This window comes from Entelurus aequoreus, linkage group LG07 (assembly GCF_033978785.1).
Source record: "Entelurus aequoreus isolate RoL-2023_Sb linkage group LG07, RoL_Eaeq_v1.1, whole genome shotgun sequence".
Lineage (NCBI taxonomy): Eukaryota > Metazoa > Chordata > Actinopteri > Syngnathiformes > Syngnathidae > Entelurus > Entelurus aequoreus.
Window position 1 is genome coordinate 50,367,187 of NC_084737.1, and position 22,167 is coordinate 50,389,353.

At 39.3% G+C, this 22,167-nt stretch overlaps 1 protein-coding gene across 1 annotated transcript; it reads right to left on the reverse strand.

Moving 5' to 3' along the window:
• Positions 1–2,961: 2,961 nt before the first annotated feature.
• On the reverse strand, positions 2,962–18,918 carry csrp1a (cysteine and glycine-rich protein 1a). The gene is made up of 6 exons (XM_062052122.1): positions 18,723–18,918; positions 11,540–11,652; positions 10,819–10,987; positions 10,621–10,750; positions 10,446–10,542; positions 2,962–3,147 (listed from the first exon to the last, which is right to left on the reverse strand). Exons 2-6 carry the CDS (start codon positions 11,646–11,648, stop codon positions 3,071–3,073), a joined length of 582 nt encoding a protein of 193 aa, XP_061908106.1. The 5' UTR covers positions 11,649–11,652; positions 18,723–18,918; the 3' UTR covers positions 2,962–3,070.
• Between the last annotated feature and the right edge of the window lie 3,249 nt (positions 18,919–22,167).

Genomic DNA, 22,167 nt, shown 5'->3' on the forward strand with positions numbered 1-22,167 from the left:
AGCCTTTGGTAGAGACAACCATAATATCTTAGTTGGCAACAGACAGTGCCATATGGGCATCTGTGGCACTGCTTTAAATTGGTTCAAGTCCTATCTGGCAATCAGGACATTCTGTGTAAATGTTACTGGTGTAGAATCCTATGTTGCTCCTCTCTTATGCGGGGTCCCACAGAGCTCAAAATTAGGACCACAGCTTTTCTTCCTTTACATACTCCCGATCCAAAATAATTTATGATAATCTCGTTCCATTGTTATGGTGATGACAGCCAATTTTTTTTAGTTTAAAGAGGAAATATGCCTTCTTGGTGCAGCCACTTCTTACACGTCTTGACGACATTAAAGCTTGGATGGCCCTACATTTTTCAGCTTCAATAAGGAAAAAACTGAAATGATGGTATTTGGACCCTAATTGTTTATATACTCTGGTGGGCACATCAATCAGTCTGAGGAGTAAAAGTTGGCACTTTTTTGTGTGAACTGTTACCCAGCATCACATCTGTGTGTCGATAAAGTATCCCCAGATTGTCGTAACCTGCGTACGGCGGGTATGGAGTTGCCCTTAGGCAGCGCACTTTCACGGCCCGGGCGCACGCCATTGCACATTAATGTGTGCGCTGCGCTGAGCGCTCTTCCAGGACCGCGTCAGGCAAGCGGCTGCAATCAATCGCCAGCAATCAGCACACCTGTGGCTGATCAGGGGACCTATTTTAATAAGCCTGCACAACCTGCTATCCCGCACCAGAACGTAGCTACCTGTCCTGTACAGTAAGTCAAACCTGTCTAGCTCTATGCATACTCTCTCTCTGTGCTTCTCCCCCTCCGTGTTGATTTGTCTCGTGTTTTCTTGTCGATCCAGCAGCCTCCCTCCGTTACCGCATTACGAGCAGTGTGTCTCGCCTCCCTGTGTTCCCTCTGCTTCCCGGACTGCCTCTTGGATCTCGACCTCCCGCCTGGACACGGACCTTCGACGCCTCGCTATAGCCCCCAACTTCCTGCCTGCTCACGGACCTCCGAGCTCTGCCTTGTCCCTCTTGATCTTCCGCCTCTCGCTCAACACTACCGGTAACACTCAACAGCTAATCACCACACATAGTCACACACCACAGACATTTGGGTTAGTTTCACACTTAATGTATTATTTATGTATATTATATTTATATATAAATAAAACATAGAGCTAAATACGACGTTTTTGTTGTCTGTGCCGTCTCCTCCTCCTGTACACATAACACGCACATTTCCAATGTCAACGTCAGTCTTGGTACAGCTCACCTTTCCTGTAAAAAAGTGTGTATGGCAGGTTTTTGTGCGTATGCAAGCTTGTTACATGAGGGCCCAGAATGTCATGACGCATGCGCAATCCCTCATGCGCAATCCCTCATGCCATCTGCAGCAAGCGGCGCCCCGGTACACGCCCCTGCTCGTTCTTCCCGCATCGTGGCCACACGCCTGCACGGCTGCAGGCAATCAACAATTTGCGCACCTGGATCTGATGAGGGCAGACGACATAAAGACCAGCGGACCTGAAGATCCAGTGCCGGAACGTAGCTCACTCCTAGTAGTAAGCATTCCGTCTCTGGCTTCCCTCCTCGTACCTGCTCTCTGTGCTTTTCACTCTGCCCGTTTCTTATTTTCTCTGTGTTTCCCGCAGTGTTCCCTCCGTCTCCACCGATCGGGCTGTGCGCCTCACTTCTGTGGACTTCCTACCGGACTTTGGACTGCTTCCCTCGATCCTCGACCCCCGCTCTGACACTTCTCTCCAGCCCCCGACCTCTCGCTTGCCCACGGACTTCTTTCTTGCCTTGCCCCTCTGGACTTCTGAACGATTCATCCAACACGCACGTACGACACCCTCTAGTAACATTTACATTGCTAAAACTTCACATCATCTTGCACCATACACTTTTAGTAGCATACACACCCCAGTACATCATCAGTTTCAATAAACCTATTGAACTGATTCCTGCTGTTGTGTCGTCTCCTTCCCCCGCCGTACGTAACACAGGACTATTCAAGCAGTTCTAGCCTCACTTCACTGGCAGTCTGTGCCTTTCAGAGTCCATTTAAAAATAATTTTACAGTTGTACCTCAACCTAGGAGCAAATTGTGTTCCACGCCCAAGCTTGTAACTCGGAATATTCGTATTTTCATTGATTTGAATTTAATCGCTGCTTGGCTCTCACAAAATAGCACAATTTTAGCATGCCTTTTAAAAATAAAAACAAACTTTTAGATAAGAAATATTGTTTTAAGAACAATACAATATAATACAGACAACTACACTACAGAAATACATTATGAATATAACAGAGTAGGTAGGTGGATAACGTACAGCCAGCACTCCCATTAATGCATCACCTGTATTTTATAATACAGCAACAGTATTGTACAGCATTTTCCTTTTCCAGCAGAAAGGAGGACTTTAAAAAAAATTTTGTCCATTCTGATCGGCATGTTCCTGTCTCATTAGATTCAACATGTACATCGAGCAAAGTTATCAAATAGGGAAGGCTGGTCAATAAGGCTAAGAAAGCAGCGAGTATTGGCATTAAAAGAGCTGCTATTCCTACAGTTGTACCTCCCATAATCCGTGTTGTGACAGAGAAGAGTGGACATTTTTCAGGCAATGTGCTGGGATTGTTACTTGGTATCTTAAAACCCACTTTTTTCACTAGCTTTTAACCCAGCACGGGACTTTGAATCTTATTTTATTCTTCGCAATTCTGACTCACTGTTTCTTATTATATTTCTTCCAATTCTGAACATGTGTTTTTAATTTTGCTTACAAACTATATTTTAATGCATGTTTGTTTTTTGATTTTAGTGCTTTCCTCTAGTTTTACGTATTTTGGTGTACAGCCCTTTGTTTTCATCTGTTTGTTGTGAAAGGTGAAAGGGGTTTATAAATAAAGTTGGCATGGTATGGTATACTACATGAAAACAGGAACAATGTATTTGAGATTTTTATTTTAAAAAAAGGGGTACCTGATACACTTGTATTATATACTTTTAGCGTTGAGCATTGATTAGATTCAAACATTATTCAAATTATATATTCAGTCGTGGCTGTCTACTGAGTGAGTGACAGGACTCCTGCCCCAGATCCATAGCCGTATCCTTTTGGACCAAAGTTCTTGGCGTAGCACCCTGTAGACCATAAAGGCAGTATTAAAAAAAACACAAATTTCATAAAATATGCTGCTGTCATTATTAGTGGAGTTCGTTCTTTTACATTTCACATGAAACCACATAGTACATTTAAATTATTAATGCACAGTAAAATAGAATGTATACCCCAGTTTGCCACATCAATAGAAAAAAGTGCATGTTTAAAGGTCAGAGGTGCAGTGAGGCTGAACACATGTGATTACTGTGAAGCAATTGCATATCATAGTGCAACCAAAAGTGCATAACCAGTTCTCTCCTTTGAACAAATATTAGAAATCAAAATCTGCAAGATTTTGTTTCCTTGTAGTTTTTGTGTACTGTGGCCTACTGGTAGTGTAGTGGGTCACTGAGCTGACTTTTGTGACGTTTTCTACAGTTGCCCTGCGTTAGCAGTCACTGTACTATGGCGCCCTCTGCTGCCCTCGAGTTAATTACACGGCTGCCTTATTAAAACGGATGACGATAATGTGTACATTTTGTTCCACGGTAACATATATAAACTAATTACCGAGTATGTCTGCAAACAGTTCAAGGATTCAAGGAGGCATTCTCTTCAGATTGCATTTGAAACCCTCCATACTCCACCTTTTCCAAAATTGCCACGTCAAAAAAAAAAAAGAAAAAAAAAGCTGCAATCATGTGCATTTATCTCACTGAATGTTGCATGTCGATGTTGTTGTGTGTAATGTGAGTGCCACAATTAGATGAAAATAATATTTTATTCTAACTTAACTTTTGTTTCCTCATATAAAAGTATTAATGTCACAATGGTCTTAATCACAGAAGTCTAGTGGCTAATCCGATTTCTTACTGGCCCATGTTGACAAAACAGTCCTGGGTAAAATGTTGTGGCCAAATAAACACAGAAGTATTTATTTTATAGACATCAGAGCTGGCGGGAGGGCATGAAACGAGGAGGAATAACACGGGTGACTGCAGGACTATGCCCACAAAAGTACATCTGCCAATCTGTGATGTAATAAATGGCCCACTGTTAAAAAAAAAGACCCCAAAACCAGGCGTTCAGAGACATCCATAAATGTGTGCACACTCACGGCCAAATGCACGAACCTTTTGATTATGCGCTTTGATTTATTTTACAGTTTATGACCAGTGACCAACATTATAAGATTTGGAAAGTCAGAAAATATGAAAATCATCATAGGTCACTTCTAACCAGGTCTTATAAAAGACTGTTTCACAAATATTCAACACAAATCCAGAAAAGTGTAAATAGAGCAGTGCTTCGAACGGTAATAAAAAAAATAAATCAGACTATTCACACTTGAATTTATAAAGATAACCCCAGTATTTTATAGGGGTGTCCCAATACAACTGTTTCACTTTCGATACAATACTGATATTGGAGCCCTGAGTATTGGCTGATACCAATATGGATCTGATCCAATAATAGCAGAAAGCATATTACGTCCATCCATCCATCCATTTTCTACCGTTAGTCCCTTTTTCTTTCTGTGTGGAGTTTGCATGTTCTCCCCGTGACTGCGTGGGTTCCCTCCGGGTACTCCGGCTTCCTCCCACCTCCAAAGACATGCACCTGGGGATAGGTTGATTGGCAACACTAAATTGGCCCTAGTGTGTGAATGTGAGGGTGAATGTTGTCTGTCTATCTGTGTTGGCCCTGTGATGAGATGGCGACTTGTCCAGGGTGCACCCAGCCTTCCGCCCGAATGCAGCTGAGATAGGCTCCAGTGCCTCTATTGCATAATTCTATAATATTGTAGTGTAGAATGTTTCAAAAAAGGCTTGATCAAGTGAAATTACTCAGAGAACAATGCTACTAATCTTATGACAGATTTATGCTTTTAAAGTGGGGTTTTGATTTGTTTTTAGTGGCACTTAGTGGTGAAAAGAATATTAAATTGAGGTCAAAACACAGTCAATTGAATAATCCATTCATCTATTTTCTACCGTTTGTCCCTTACGGGGTCGCGGGGGGTGCTGGAGTCTATCTCAGCTGCGGACATGTTTGTTGGTAGCATCTGCCTTGGAGACTTTGTATGTGCATGGACGTAATTTGGGGAAGAAGGGAACATGTCTCTTTTAAAAATCAGTTTTTGGTCCCTCTACTTTTTAACGTACATAAATAAAGTAACATTTTTTAATGGAAGGAGACAAGTCAAACTCTAGTACTAGGGAAATAAACAGCCACTCAGGCTGAAGTTTGTTTCTGTAGGACGCCCACAAACTTTCTGGAGCTGCCTTCTTGCCGATGTTACCATGACTGAATAAATAAAAAAATCCAAACAAGAGGAGTCTTGTTTTGTCACTCAAAGGTAGTTATGTTGTTGCCTAAAATGCAAATAGCAGCTGACGTGTTTGCAATTCCTGGTACCGCATTAACCTAATTTTCATTATTTCCTTTTAGCTGACATGGTTCGATCCCCAACCAGGACATAAGAGGGAAACCTTAAATGGGAATTTGTCCGTCATTCACAATCCTTATGTGAGACCAGCACTGTGAAGCACACACTTTTCTATTTTTTATGCATTCTAACTTGTAATTAAAAGCTAGCAAAAGTCAGCTAGCAAGGGAGGTTTTGTGAAGTGAAATATATTTATATAGTGCTTTTTCTCTAGTAACTCAAAGCGCTTTACATTGAGAAACCCATTATCTACATTTAAGCTACATTTATGTTAGTGTGGGTGGTTTTTGGAGCAAAGTGGGTGAAGTGTCTTGCCCGAGGACACATCAGCAGTGACTAAGATGGCAGAAACTTTGTTTCAAACCAGAAACCCTCAGGTTTGTGGTACAACGCTTTACCATCTGAGCCAAGCTGCACCGCTCTCCGGGTCTAAGACACCTCAATCAACGTTTTATATACCCACTGTAAGTATATATGTAATGTAGTAACAGTTACATTCATAATAACATGTAATATTTATGTATTTTGGTCATTTTACAGAACCGTAGTAGTTTCACAGACGCATTACAACAGACTTCATGAGAGACAAAATCGACTACTTTGGTACACATGATGATCCAGAACCTTATATTTTTTAGCCTGAATATACGGAGGATGGGCTACAAGTTTTAGAAGCTGAGTGATGAGCAGATTCAGTAAGTAGCACAATTGCTAAGTGCTAAAGAAATAGAAGCTACAAACATAATAAAACAATCACTTACTGTACAATGTCTGCTCTCATTGGGATGCCGACTGGTGGTATGTTTATATCTTCCCGTTTAGATAAAGAATTAATCATTGTCCTCACACAGGTAAAAAAAAAAAAAAAAAAGTGGGTGCAAACAAGTGTATTTTCGTGTTTTTCTCGTGGTCTCTGAGTCTAAGTTGAATGTCAATGTACTATGCATTTGAGAGGCATCATTTATAATCAAGATTAAACTTTTACCAACTCAGAGTAGTAGCTCACCGGGTCAGTATGTCAATAGTTGCAAAAGCTAGTTACTGTTACAAAATATCATGGCTGCGGTAATTGTGACCCCAAGATGCAGAAGACAGGAGTACGACGTTTGTATTAAAATAAAATAAAGTCTTTAACATAAATCAATCCTCGAGCCCTGACTGTGGGACAGGGCAAGCATAAATAGAAGCCTAATTGGCAACCAAGACCAGATGTGGCCAGGCTGCCAATCAGCGACAGGTGTGGGGAAAAAGCACTCAGTGACACAGACAGGAAGTGGAACTAAAATAAGGGCACTGACCAGGATGTTAACACAGAAAGTAAGGAAACAGAACATGTGACACCTGATGTGACAGATCGTCACAGTTACAGTACCTCTCTGTGATCATGGTGTCGCTAAAAGTAGTTCCTCTGAGTTAGGGCTTATAATAATATCGCTAATATTATTATTCAGATCACAACATGTAAATGTAGTATTTTTTAAATGTTTTTAGAGGGCTTTATGTGTGCAATAGATGACTCCCAACAGCTTCATTTTTAGCCACATTGTTCTTGCCATATATTACAAATTAGAATGCATGCGTTCTTGTCTCACATTGGGATTGTGAATGATAGGCAAAATAAAATTTAAAAAGTGCAGTTCCCCATTAAACTATGCAATGCCAACTTTAAAAAGTATTTTGTTTCATTGTTTTAAATCTGTTATTTCTTTCAACAAAAAAAAAAAAATTGTAACTTTTATTTTGAAAAGGGATTAAATGCAAATTTAATCCCTGCTTGTATGTAAATATAATGCAGCGATAATGATTTAATACTTACATCCAGGAAAGCCCGTGCATGAAGGCGACGCTGCCTACAGTATAGTCTATCATGTTTACCTTTTGTAATCGACTCCAAAAAAATGCAGGAAAAGATTTGGTGCTTAAGTGCTTATTGGATGACAGTCAATACGCTGCAGGGAATCTTGTATTGGGGCTTATATCAGAGATTTGACATGCAATTCGTTATCATGTTTTACTTGTTTTTTGTGATATTTGAAAGATGTCAAAGAATCAATAATATTTTTACTCAAATGCAAATTTTTTTGTTAAATGTGACACAGAAATGTGTTTGTTTTATGTGAATGCATGTCTAAACTTGGTATTTTGGTATTAAAAAACAAGTGTTAGAAACCTAAATAAAATGTAAGTTTGCAGTTCTCTTACTGCAGTCAGTGCATCGTAGATTAAACATTTGTTAACACGTATTTCTATTATTATTTATAATAATTGTAATATTATTATATCTTCAAATAATAGTTTATGTATTATAACATTTATGTGTACTGTACTTTTGTCCATCATTCACAATCTTTATGAGAGACAAGAACATATATGTCTCTTTTTTTATGCATTTTAATTTGTAATATACATCAAGTACGACGTGGCTAAAACAATGAAGCTAATGGGAGTCATCTATTGTGCCCAACTTCCAAAAAAACATGAAAAAGTTGTAGATCGTCATCCTTATATTCCAACTAAAAAATCAAATTTAAGGTTCTGGATCATCATGGTGTCCCTCATGAAGTCTGCCATGATTAGTGGTAGTTGTTGATGTTGAAGGAAATAGCGAACGTTTTGATGCGCCAGTGAAATAATGCGGCGCCGTATGCTTAAAATGACCAAAATACATATATATTAAATATTATTATGAATGTGCCTGTTATTACATTAAATATATACTTACAGCGTGTACAGAGGTTTTGGATGTTTTTTTATGGTGCATTGTAGGCAAAATAGAGCAAATTCCATTACTTCCATTGTTAGCTGACTCTTGCTTGCTGTCATTTACAAGTTAGAATGCATACAAAAAAGAAAGAATGATATACCAAATTCCTCTAAAAAGTGCAATTCCCGGGCTATTGGCTAGAATACAGACTTATGTTTTTTCATTAAAAAAAACAATGAATACCAATAGTTTCACCCAAGGAAATAGTTACGAAGACCAAAAATGCACTCAGGTTTGTTGCACCAATGAGGTATAAAACGTGGTTTCAAATGACAAAATTTGGCATGTTTTTATTAGACTAGCCAAGTACTAGTAAAAGCATTTTAATTGTTATCCTCTAGAGTGCCTCAGATTATTTTCTTATAAATTACAAAAATTAATTATTTTATTACAGTCCATCCATACATCCATTTTCTACCGCTTGTCCCTTTCGGGGTCGCGGGGGGTGCTGGAGCTTATCTCAGCTGCATTCGGGCGGAAGGCGGGGAACACCCTGGACAAGTAGCCACCTCATCGTAGGGCCAACACAGATAGACAGACAACATTCACACACTAGGGACCATTTAGTGTTGACAATCAACCTATCCCCAGATGCATGTCTTTGTAGGTGGGAGGAAGCTGGAGTACCCGGAGGGAACCCACGCAGTCACGGGGAGAACATGCATATCCACACAGAAAGATCCCGAGCCCGGGATTGAACTCAGGACCACTCAGGACCTTCGTATTGTGAGGCACATGCGCTGACCCCTGTGCCACCGTTAAAACATTAAAACTATCACATGGGCACATTAACAGTTAAAGGCCTACTGAAACCCACTACTACCGACCACGCAGTCTGATAGTTTATATATCAATGATGAAATCTTAACATTGCACCACATGCCAATACGGCCGGTTTAACTTATAAAGTGCAATTTTAAATTTCCCGCTAAACTTCCGGTTGAAAACGTCTATGTATGATGACGTATGCGCGTGACGTCAATCATTGAAACTGAAGTATTCGGACCCCATTGAATCCAATACAAAAAGCTCTGTTTTCATCTCAAAATTCCACAGTATTCTGGACATCTGTGTTGGTGAATCTTTTGCAATTTGTTTAATGAACAATGAAGACTGCAAAGAAGAAAGCTGTAGGTGGGATCGGTGTATTAGCGGTGGACTACAGCAACACAACCAGGAGGACTTTGAGATGGATAGCAGACGCATTATCCGACGCTAGCCGCCGACCGCATCGGTGATCGGGTGAAGTCCTTCATCGCTCCGTCGATCGCTGGAACGCAAGTGAGCACGGGTGTTGATGAGCAGATGAGGGCTGGCTGGCGTAGGTGGATAGCTAATGTTTTTAGCATAGCTCTGTGAGGTCCCATAGCTAAGTTAGCTTCAATGGGGTCGTTAGCAACAGCATTGTTAAGCTTCGCCAGGCTGGAAAGCATTAACCGTGTAGTTACAGGTCCATGGTTTAATAGTATTGTTGATTTTCTGTCTATCCTTCCAGTCAGAGGTTTATTTCTTTTGTTTCTATCTGCATTTAAGCCCGATGCTATCACGTTAGCTCCATAGCTAAAGTGCTTCACTGATGTATTGTCGTGGAGATAAAAGTCACTGTGAATGTCCATTTCGCGTTCTCGACTCTCATTTTCAAGAGGATATAGTATCCGAGGTGGTTTAAAATACAAATCCGTGATCCACAATAGAAAAAGGAGAGAGTGTGGAATCCAATGAGACCTTGTACCTAAGTTACGGTCAGAGCGAAAAAACATACGTCCTGCACTGCACTCTAGTCCTTCACTCTCACGTTCCTCATCCACAAATCTTTCATCCTCGCTCAAATTAATGGGGTAATCGTCGCTTTCTCTGTTCGAATCGCTCACGCTGCTGGTGTAAACAATGGGGAAATTTGAGGAGCCTTTCAACCTGTGACGTCACGCTACTTCCGGTACAGGCAATGCTTTTTTTTTATCAGCGACCAAAAGTTGCGAACTTTATCGTCGATGTTCTCTACTAAATCCTTTCAGCAAAAATATGGCAATATCGCGAAATGATCAAGTATGACACATAGAATGGATCTGCTATCCCCGTTTAAATAAAAAAAATGTCTTTTCAGTAGGCCTTTAAGAATGTGTTACCTTTGCAGTAGATTTCTCCGTCCTTGTCAGCAAGTGTGGTTGACTCAAGGCCCTTCCCACACGAGGCACAGCGGAAACAACCAGTCTTGTGCCACGACTACAAATAGACACAAAACAATAACTATGTTATCATATTTTATTGTTTGCAAGCTGGCCTACGTGCATTCTTACTTACACTGCCAGCCCCTATCACTTTCTCAGCTGCGTAGACAGCCTTGCCACAGCGAGGGCACTTCTCAGAACCTCCAAATTTCTGAGCCATCTTTGACGGATTCGGGTTGGTGGTTGGACGATGAGGACTAGGTCTGAGAGCAACATGTGACTAAAAAGTTTGAAATCAGAGAAAGCACAGCACTTTGTGTGGTATACTCACTTTTCATGGGTGATACCCTGACCCTCCCCCTTGTCCATGTTGAGGGTTCCTGCTCCAACGCCATAACCGTATCCCTTTGGTCCGTACTTCTTGCGGTAACATGCCTTGCAGTAGATTTCTTCCTGATGAACAGCAACAATGGTGCTGTCTAAGCGCTTTGCACACACCACTGAACAGATGCAAACGTGAGAAGAGAAACATTGTTTTGCATTTATGTGTTGGTATACACGCCATCTTTGAGCTCATTAGTGTGGGTTTGGAATGTGTTTTGTCTAAATTACATTGGAAGAATGCACAAATAACCTAATTGGAACCCACATCTACTAAAGTGTTTCAATTCATTTATTTTCAAATTGAATCAAACTTATTTGTAAAGCGCTTTCATACATAAAATAAATCCAACACAAAGTACTTTGCAGACTTAAAAACAACGCCTTAATGACCCACGTCCCCAAACCCCATTTGTGGCTGCAATAATACAACAAGACACAAGGGGGACGTTGGTCAATACTGCATTATAGTGGGTCACATAGCCTTTGAAATAGCTGCTATGCGTCTCATTTGTGCATTTTCAAATGTGTTTGTGGAAATATATTATAGTCTTTTTGGATAGATTGTGCATTAACCTTGTACGTGCCCTGGAATGCTCCTGACTATATACTGAAGTGGATTTTTTTTTGTGACGGTAAACAATTAGTTAGACAGGAAGCAGTCTACTTACTGCACAGGAAGCAGGACTTGTGGAATCTCTGACCGTGACACAGTATCTCCTCTGCAAAGTAAACTGTGTCCTTACAACGTCCACACTGGTTTCCTCCTCCGAAATTCATCTTTCTGAAATGCACCAAAAAGGAAAAGTATCTGCTTAGTCTGGACATCTTGGTTTAGTTGCTATTTCTGTTTTTTCCATAACAGGCTGTCAAAGTTAACATATTAACGCAGACGATTAAACAATAATTTTAAATCTTTAAAAAACAGCATAGTTTTTGTTACAGTATATGATTAGTGATCAGGTCGATGCATAAGAGCAAAGATGAGTGAGCGGAAATATATATATATATATATATATATATATATATATATATATATATATATATATATATATATATATATATATATATATATATATATATATATATATATATCCATCCATTTTCTACCGCTTATTCCCTTCGGGGTTGCGGGGGGCGCTGGAGCCTATCTCAGCTACAATCGGGCGGAAGGCGGGGTACACCCTGGACAAGTCGCCACCTCATCGCAGGGCATATATATATATATATATATATATATATATATATATATATATATATATATATATATATATATATATATATATATATATATATATATATATATATATATACTGTATATATATATATATATATATATATATATATATATATATATACATATATATATATACAAGGGTTTTCTAATAATCAATTAGCCTTCTGAGCCAATGAGCAAACACATTGTACCATTAGAACACTGGAGTGATAGTTGCTGGAAATGGGCCTCTATACACCTATGTAGATATTGCACCAAAAAACAGACATTTGCAGCTAGAATAGTTATTTACCACATTAGCAATGTATAGAGTGTATTTCTTTAAAGTTAAGACTAGTTTAAAGTTATCTTCATTGAAAAGTACAGTACTTTTCCTTCAAAAATAAGGACATTTCAATGTGACCCCAAACTTTTGAACGATAGTGTACATATATGTGTTATCTATAGTACTTAAAGCAAAATTGTACACAGATCACACACATTATATATATATATATATATATATATATATATATATATATATTTACACACACAGTATATATATACATATATGTATACATATACAGTATGTATATGTACATATATACAGTATATATATATATATATATATATATATATATATATATATATATATATATATATATATATATATATATATATATATATATATATATATATATATATATATATATATATATACAAACCCCGTTTCCCTATGAGTTGGGAAATTTTGATAGATGTAAATATAAACGGAATACAATGATTTGCAAATCCTTTTCAACCCATATTCAATTGAATGCACTACAAAGACAACATATTGATGTTGAAACTCATAAATTTTTTTTTTTTTTTTGCAAATAATAATTAACTTAGAATTTCATGGCTGCAACACGTGCCAAAGTAGTTGGGAAACGGCATTTTCACCACTGTGTTACATGGCCTTTCCTTTTAACAACACTCAGTAAACGTTTGGGAACTGAGGAGACACATTTTTTAAGCTTCTCAGGTGGAATTCTTTCCAATTCTTGCTTGATGTACAGCTTAAGTTGTTCAACAGTCCGGGGGTCTCCGTTGAGGTATTTTAGGCTTCATAATGCGCCACACATTTTCAATGGGAGACAGGTCTGGACTACAGGCAGGCCAGTCTAGTACCCGCACTCTTTTACTATGAAGCCACGTTGATGTAACATGTGGCTTGGCATTGTCTTGCTGAAATAAGCAGGGGCGTCCATGGTAACGTTGCTTGGATGGCAACATATGTTGCTCCAAAACCTGTATGTACCTTTCAGCATGAATGGCGCCTTCACAGATGTGTAAGTTACCCATGCCTTGGGCACTAATACACCCCCATACCATCACAGATGCTGGCTTTTCAACTTTGCGCCTATAACAATCTGGATGGTTCTTTTCCTCTTTGGTCCGGAGGACACAACGTCCACAGTCTCCAAAAACAATTTGACATGTGGACTCATCAGACCACAGAACACTTTTCCACTTTGTCTCAGTCCATCTTAGATGAGCTCAGGCCCAGCGAAGCCGACGGCGTTTCTGGGTGTTGTTAATAAACGGTTTTCGCCTTGCATAGGAGAGTTTTAACTTGCACTTACAGATGTAGCGACCAACTGTAGTTACTGACAGTGGGTTTCTGAAGTGTTCCTGAGCCCCTGTGGTGATATCCTTTACACACTGATGTCGCTTGTTGATGCAGTACAGCCTGAGGGATCGAAGGTCACGGGCTTAGCTGCTTACATGCAGTGATTTCTCCAGATTCTCTGAACCCTTTGATGATATTACGGACCGTAGATGGTGAAATCCCTAAATTCCTTGCAATAGCTGGTTGAGAAAGGTTTTTCTTAAACTGTTCAACAATTTGCTCACGCATTTGTTGACAAAGTGGTGACTCTCGCCCCATCCTTGTTTGTGAATGACTGAGCATTTTATGGAATCTACTTTTATACCCAATCATGGCACGCACCTGTTCCCAATTTGCCTGTTCACCTGTGGATGTTCCAAATAAGTGTTTGATGAGCATTCCTCAACTTTATCAGTATTTATTGCCACCTTTCCCAACTTCTTTGTCACGTGTTGCTGACATCAAATTCTAAAGTTAATAATTATTTGCAAAAAAAAATGTTTATCAGTTTGAACATCAAATATGTTGTCTTTGGAGCATATTCAACTGAATATGGGTTGAAAATGATTTGCAAATCATTGTATTCCATTTATATTTACATCTAACACAATTTCCCAACTCATATGGAAACGGGGTTTGTAGTTATAACTCAACGTTTATTTTTTTTGTGAGATTAACCACAGTTGATACAAAAGTGTTGCTTAAATGATGTATGACACTTTTGTTGACAACATTGCCATAGGTCAGTGCTTCTCAAATATTTTCTGTTATGCCCCCACTAGGAAGAGGAAAAGATTTTGCACCCCCCATTTTCCACCGGGACTATAAATAGTATAATTAGTCGATAAAATTGTTACAACTATACCTCTGGATAACATTGTACGCTTATTAACAATAAAGGAAACAACACACTGGTCTTTCCCCGTCTCCCACCGTGGTTACAGTGAAGCCAAGTGCTGCATACGCTTCATCATATTTATCATATTCTGGTACGGCAAAAAGAGCATGTTCCCCGAGGTCGCATTGAGCACCACCTGGGGAGCCCGCCCCACTATTTGAGAAGGACTGCCATTGGTAGTCATTTGTCTTCCACTGTTTGTTGTCGATGCATTAGTAGCGTTCTTTTGTGGGTTTTATGTTTAGATTCTATATTAAACTTGCGCTTCAATGATAAGATAATTATTTGCTGCAATATCTGCTAATTTCATGTACATTTATTTAAAGTGCCATCTGGGTGTATTTTGAAGCAAAATTTGCCAGCGAGCACACCAGTCGGAGTCTATTCGCTCGTCTTTGCACTGACGCATGCATTCACTGACCATACAACAACCTGCGCCACATTTCAGGTACAGCAGTAATCCACGATTAAGGTAAAAGCTTGTGCAGCCAAAATATTGATGTGATAAATGTATGTGATTAATCGCATGCATTAACCCGAAAACTTTGACAGTCCGAACTCTGACATGCACTACAAATCCTTTCATTTTAAGAAAGCAAGTAGTTGCCACAAAGAATGGAGTGACGTTTCCACATTCATTTGAAATCATTTTTTTGTGAGTGGGGCGTGGGGTGGTTATTAAAGCCTTTAAACATATACAGTATATGGATGATATGAACATCTCTGAATAATTTACATTAATGATTAACATTACAATTATACAGGCTTCATGTCAACTAATTGTATATTGCAGTGGTTGTCAAACTATTTTTTCTTTTACCAGGTACCACCTCAAAAAACACTTAGCTCTCCAAGTACCACCATGGTGACCAACATTAAAATACAGTAGCGTAGTAGGCCTAAGTATTCATTCAAAACAAGGCTGAGGTCTTATTTAACAAGTATATTTAATAATTTGGCCATTGTAACATTACACACAGTTTGAACAGTAACACTCTGTTTCAATATTTATTTAAGTGATTCTTTGGCGCACCACTACATAGAGCCCGTGTATCACTAGTGGTATGTGTACCACAGTTTGAGAATCACTGGTCTATTGTATATACAAACGTATAGCAGTGGTGTGCCATCAGGGCCAGCAAGGCCTTCTCTGCTAGCCTAACATAACCAAAAATCATGATCATAACTAAAGATACAATTATTTTTTTATTTACTTTCCCTAAATATCGAAAAGTATTCATATTCTCTTCATGTCATATTATGCTCCTTCCAGTGCTGTTGTTTTTAGTTTTAGTTTGTATCCAATCAGAATTCAGCTAGCTTATGTTGCCATGCTGTACCAAATATGCCCGGGGCCTTCAGAATCAACAATGTCGGCGTCCGTGCAATGTAATTGAACGGGCACATACAGTTGATAGACAGTTGCGATAGCCAATCAGATCACAACTTGTTGTCAGTAAGGCCTTCTAGATGGCCTCACATTGAACGTGACATTTACGCGTCCTGTGATTGGATACTCATCGGGACTGTTAGCGGATGAATTTGAGAACACACACAGTTGATAGACAGTTGCGATAGCCAATCAGATCACAAGTTGTTGACAGTAGTTAAAGTTAAAGTTAAAGTACCAATGATTGTCACACACACTAGTAGCCTATCTAAGTAGCCTGATGTTAACGAGACTGTGACTGGATACTCACTTGTCATTCCAAAGTGAGTATCCATTCACAAGTTTCAATTTAGCAGGAAGCGGTTGTTGCGCCGTAGCCATATCGGAATAGCAGAGAAGGAGAACAAAACGTTGATTAGGTGGCAGATATATATTTGCAAGGCCATTTAAAGAGAAACTATATCTTGTGAGACGATGTTGGCCAAGTCTGGAAACTAGCTCAGCTGTTCTGGCAATGAAATGTTCGCCATTTCCACTCGAATAAGCCGAATACGAGGAGTACCACTGGTTCTATAAATTGTGAGTTCAAATATTTAATTTTTTCACTTTTAATATGATTTTTGCCATTTTCATTTTGACAATACCAAATAAGATATGTTTTAATTTCTGAAGCATTTTAATTGATTTTTAAATGCGCCAGAAAATAACCCGTTAACTTCAAGAATAGAGCTGGAGATCTTGGAGATTGCCCATACTTTTAGCTCAGTAGTCAGGACGCAAGCCTTTCACACAGGCGACCTGGGTTTGTGCCCTGCCTGGAGCAGTAGGGAAAAAATCGTAGCCAAGAGAGAGAGTTCATAATCACTTCACAAAGCTGAGCCATCTGTGATTGACATTTATGAACACCAAACATTGTATTCAGCAGTTTAAATCGGTATCCCTTGATTGGGTGGGACCCCCTGGGATTCAGCCAAGGTAAGCCCGTGCATTTAGGTGGTCCTACTCTCGCTTTCAACACGCCTAAATTAAGGTTCTCGTTGTAGGTGCACCGCAGGACTGCTTATAAAATTCCCTGAAAAAGTGGTACATGTATGCTGCATGTTTAAAAAAATATCAAAAACACCGTATTAGGTAGGAGAAAAACACCACAGGGAGGAGCATTATAACATGACTGTGCAGTGAAGGAATGTCTCCAAAGTCAAAGCGGCGTATACTAAAAATCTCATTTAAAGAGGACAGGTTGTACCACTTTCGCACTTAATATTAATTGTATATTAAGCAACACACCCACTAATAGTACACACAGAGCTTATAGATTGTTGAGCATGTGCTTGGATCTTAGTAGATCAGTCCCATTATGTTCAATTACATTTCCAGTACTACTAGAATAGCCAGGCTTTAGAATATATTGAATACATAATTATTCCTATGAGACATTTTGTGTGTAGAACACAAGTACACATTTGTTTTTAATTTTGCAATTTGATTTTTATTTGACTTTATTAATATTCAGACATGGACCAAAATGTTATTTCCTTCAGTTTTGACAATTGCATTATTATTTATTTATTTAACCATATTTGAGCGATTATAAAGCAACTCCACACTTAGGTGTGACCTCAGCCTTTATTTAAAAGCATGGGCAAATTCAATCAATCAATCAATCAATCAATGTTTATTTACATAGCCCTAAATCACAAGTGTCTCAAAGGGCTGCACAAGCCACAATGACATCCTCGGTTCAGAGCCCACAAAAGGGCAAGGAAAAGCTCACAACCCAGTGGGATGTCAATGTGAATGACTATGAGAAACCCTGGAGAGGACCGCAGATGTGGGTGACCCTCGCCCCCTCTAGGGGAGACCGGATGCAATGGACGTCGAGTGGGTCTAGCATAATATTGTGAATGTCCAGTCCATAGTGGAGCTAACATAATAGTGAGAGTCCAGTCCATAATTCAAGAGTATTTATACAGAAATGTGCATTCATGCATATAAAGCATGCACTTGCAGTTTGTTAAGTGATTCAATCCTCGACACCTATCCAAAAATACAATATGTTCTTCCAAAATCCAATCTTTTCTGGTTTATCAGTTTTTGTTGTTCCCTGCTGATGGAAAAAAAAACACAGAATGACGATTCAAAGTCCTTGGTGGAGTAAACTTGACATGTCATATTGTCTGCAGCTTTGACTGTTGCACATATAAACACTACATTTTGTGTCATCACATTGAAGTCTTTTGAATGTAACGTCTCCCCTGGTTGGGAGGCGATAACCCAATTGTTATGATAATGATGTATAATAAAAATGTGGGATAACCAGAGACTTGCACAGGAATGCATAAATAAAACCGCAGGACAGGTAAATGTAGACAGTCAGCACAAACTACACACACCGTAAATGTGTCTGCATTTGACAAGGTTCCATTGATGTCAGTATATATCTTTGAACCCCAAGCTATTCCTTCATTATACTTTTAAACTACAAGCTTCCTGAACCTAACGAGCATGCATTGTCTTTTTCTACACAAAAGTGTTGCTCAAACAAGTGAGTCTCTCCTCGCCTGACTTAACTTGAACCAGAGGCTAAGCTGGCAAAGGGCGTTGACCCAAGCAGCTGAGGAACACAAATGCAATAAAAGAGGAACGCTTTTGAAGTCAGTAGCAGTAGTAGGCTACTGTACGTCAGAGTTACGTACCTGCAGTTGTTGTTGCTTTTAGTCAGCAGTTGTGAAGAACGAGTCAAAGTTGGACTGTCTAACAACAATCAGTCAAGCAGCACAGTAGCAGCCCTCAACTGTATTTATTTCTTCGCTCCTCTTTCTCGAATCAAAATATGCTGAGAGGGAGGTGCTTCTCTTCTTGCTGCTTTAGTCAGTAGCTGCCTTGTGCACAAAAGAAAAAGGAATTCATGACTGAGTGCATGGTTCAGGGAGGGCCGAGCAATCAGGAAGGAACTTGAATACGGTACTGCACATTTTTTTCTTCTACCGTAAATGGAAAAAATACAGTGTATCTGCAAAAGGTATAATGAGTAGGCGAACAATTTGAAGTATTGGATTCTCTGTGAGGGCTTTTCTTACCTCTTTCTTATTAGTATAGTTTTGGTTTGATCATGAATCCTGGTAAACTGAAACAAAAATGTGAGAGTAAAGCTTTGGTCAAGTGACTGGTAAGGACTTCTGTTTGATTTTTCTCTGCGTGTTTTTTGTTTAGCTCCTGTCTTGTGCCCTTATTTTGCACATTCGCTTCCTCATTCCATGCACAGGCATCCACATCTGCTGCCTGATTGGCAACCGGGACACACCTGCACCCGGTTGCAGTCTCAGGCCATGTCTACACAAACACGGAGAGTTTCAAAAACACATATTTGGGGTTAAAACAATCTCCATCCACACAAGCGTAGTTTCAAAACTGTCTATGTCTACACACAAACACATACACCTTCTGTCATGCACATTTTGTCCAATCAGAAGCCTTGAAAAAGCAGTAATAGCTGACTTAGTGGTATTACACCTCTAATAGGTTTATTTTGATATACTTTAGACGTACAATGACATGTACATTAGCTTTAAGACCAGCCTGCACGTACACAGAATCCTGGGAACATTATTAAAGAGCGAATGCATGCCTGTGCTGCTGAAACCCAACACTCATAGAATTATAACATGTTCAGCAACATGGTGATGTACTACATGTGCAGTGAAGTGTACATTATTTCTAATATCAACACGCACTAACGAGCCAAGGAAACACTTTTGCATGTTTAAGTGCCTAAGGTGCACGGACGTTTGAGTGCCGCTGCAAAACTCTTGTGAAATTATAAAGACTTTAATTATGGATATAGTGATACATTACATGTGCAATGAAGTGTATATTGTCTTTAACATCAGTACACACTACAAGGAGGACGCTACATCATGTTTTTTAGTTGCTTGGTGGCTTTTTACCCACTACACCAGCTCCATCTATAAAAATGGAACCAACATACGTAAGTTAACTTCATGATCTGTCTAAAAACATAAGATCATGTTGCACCTTTCTTATGACACGGAGCAAAAAGTCTTGCTTGTCAAAGTTGTTCCGGTGGAGGTTCCACAGCGATCATATCCAAAACAGCTAACTCATTAGCGCTGGTGGGAGCATCGCAAAGCCCATTTTGATGTCATTTTTATTCATGTTGAATGAAAATAGCAGCATGCTTACGTTCAAACATACAGTAAGTCCTCTTATAGTGTGTTTAAAGCCAGCAAGGAAGTGTTGTTGAACTTTGGAAATGACAGCGCACAACCGTGACGTCATCAGAATTGTACAAGTCTCCGTTTGTGTCGTGTACACGCATACGCTGAGCGGAGAGTTTTGGAACTCTATACTTTGGCCAGCATTTGCAAAAGTCTGCATTTTTAAAGATGAAAGTATTTGTTTGCGTGTGGACAAGAGGCCTAAACGCAGAGATAAGTATGCATTTATTAAGTATCTGTGTTTATGTGGACATTGCCTCAGTCTCCTATTTAGTCCGGCGCTGTCTTCATTGTCATTTGCAGTTCTCTGCTGGGCTATGCTTACTGCATATTGCTCTGCTGGACTGCACGTGTTGTTCCTTTAACAAAAAAAAAAGTTCAGTATCTTGTGCCGTTATGTTTGCACTCGCCTTCTTTTGTTCTTTTCCACTTCTAGTTGCGTGTTCCCCCACTTCTCCGCAAGTGCTTTTTCTTTTATATATATTAAATATTATTTTACTCACCAACTGCTTCCCATCTGCTGCATTTTGGGGTCAAGACGCTAAAGCTGCCTTTCACATCGTGACAGCTTTCCTCTTTCAATACTACCTTTAACAGATCCCTAATCACGACCCAAGAAGTTAAAGTTAAAGTTAAAGTACCAATGATTGTCTCACACACACACTAGGTGTGGTGAAATTTGTCCTCTGCATTTGACCCATCCCCTTGATCACCCCCTGGGAGGTGAGGGGAGCAGTGGGCAGCAGCGGTGCCGCGCCCGGGGATCATTTTTGGTGATTTAACCCCCAATTCCAACCCTTGATGCTGAGTGCTAAGCAGGGAGGTAATGGGTCCCATTTTTTATAGTCTTTGGTATGACTCGGCCGTGGTTTGAACTCACAACCTACCGATCTCAGGGCGGACACTCTAACCACTAGGCCACTGAGTAGGTAAACAAGCAAGTGATGTGTATTGTATGACTCTACACTTTTATAACTCAATAAAACTGTAAGAGTAATTCCAACCTCTGATGACCTTTGCTGCAAAAGGTCAGCCAGATATGCTCGAATGAACACACGTACAAAAACTGCTTGTTGGAATCGATGGTAGTTAAGAGAGGCTCTGCTACTATGGAGAGAAATTTATTTTTCTTCAACCAAACAAAAAAAGATTTGTAACCAAAAAAAGATTTGCTACCATTTTTTTTATTTGCAATTTACAAAGATTTGCAACCCAAACAAGTATTTGCAACCAAAACGTGTTTTGTTTGCAATTTATGTTTTGGGTTGAAAATCCATTAGTTTTGGTTGCATATATTTTTTTGTTTGGTTGCATTGCATCAAAAGACAGATATATATTTCCATATACAGTACTACCACTTTGTGGTGGTTTGTAATAATAAAACGGCTGTATTTTGACTCATTGTCAAGGAAGGCAGAGCCTCAGTTGTCATGATGAGAAATTGAAACTGTACAACTAAGCACACGTAGGAAAGTACATCAATATACGCATGAAGTGGGTATGTTAAATTAATAATGCAGTTTTGAATAAACTGAAAAAAGCAATACAATTATTGTATAGTTGGCTCTAATGCCGCTAGCTTAATGCTAACGTACAATGGACCAGCTCATTGACAGGCTAATGAGAATTAGCAAGACCAATCCCAGGGTACATATAGACAAACAAGCATTCGTACTCACATGTATACCTATGGACAATTTACAGTCTCCAAGCAAGCATATTTTTGGAATATGGGAAGAAGCCAGAGTATCCAAAGAAAACCCAAACACGCAAAGGGGAGATCATACAAACTCCACAGTCCACACACAATGTCCAAAAGGAGGTTCGAAGAGGCACACGACGCAAAGTTAGACTTTACTGTCGATATTAATGTCAACATTTTTCACAGGCTTGAAGTAGAAAT

What these genes read in the sequence shown, in the direction of transcription:
- csrp1a (XM_062052122.1), bottom strand. Translation starts at nt 11,648, where the DNA reads ATGAATTTCGGAGGAGGAAACCAGTGTGGACGTTGTAAGGACACAGTT. An exon ending in AAGTGATAGGGGCTGGCAGT is followed by an intron (nt 10,543 to 10,620) that starts GTAAGTAAGAAT and finishes GTCTATTTGTAG; the next exon opens with TCGTGGCACAAGACTGGTTG. An exon ending in CGGAGAAATCTACTGCAAAG is followed by an intron (nt 3,148 to 10,445) that starts GTAACACATTCT and finishes TATGGTCTACAG; the next exon opens with GGTGCTACGCCAAGAACTTT.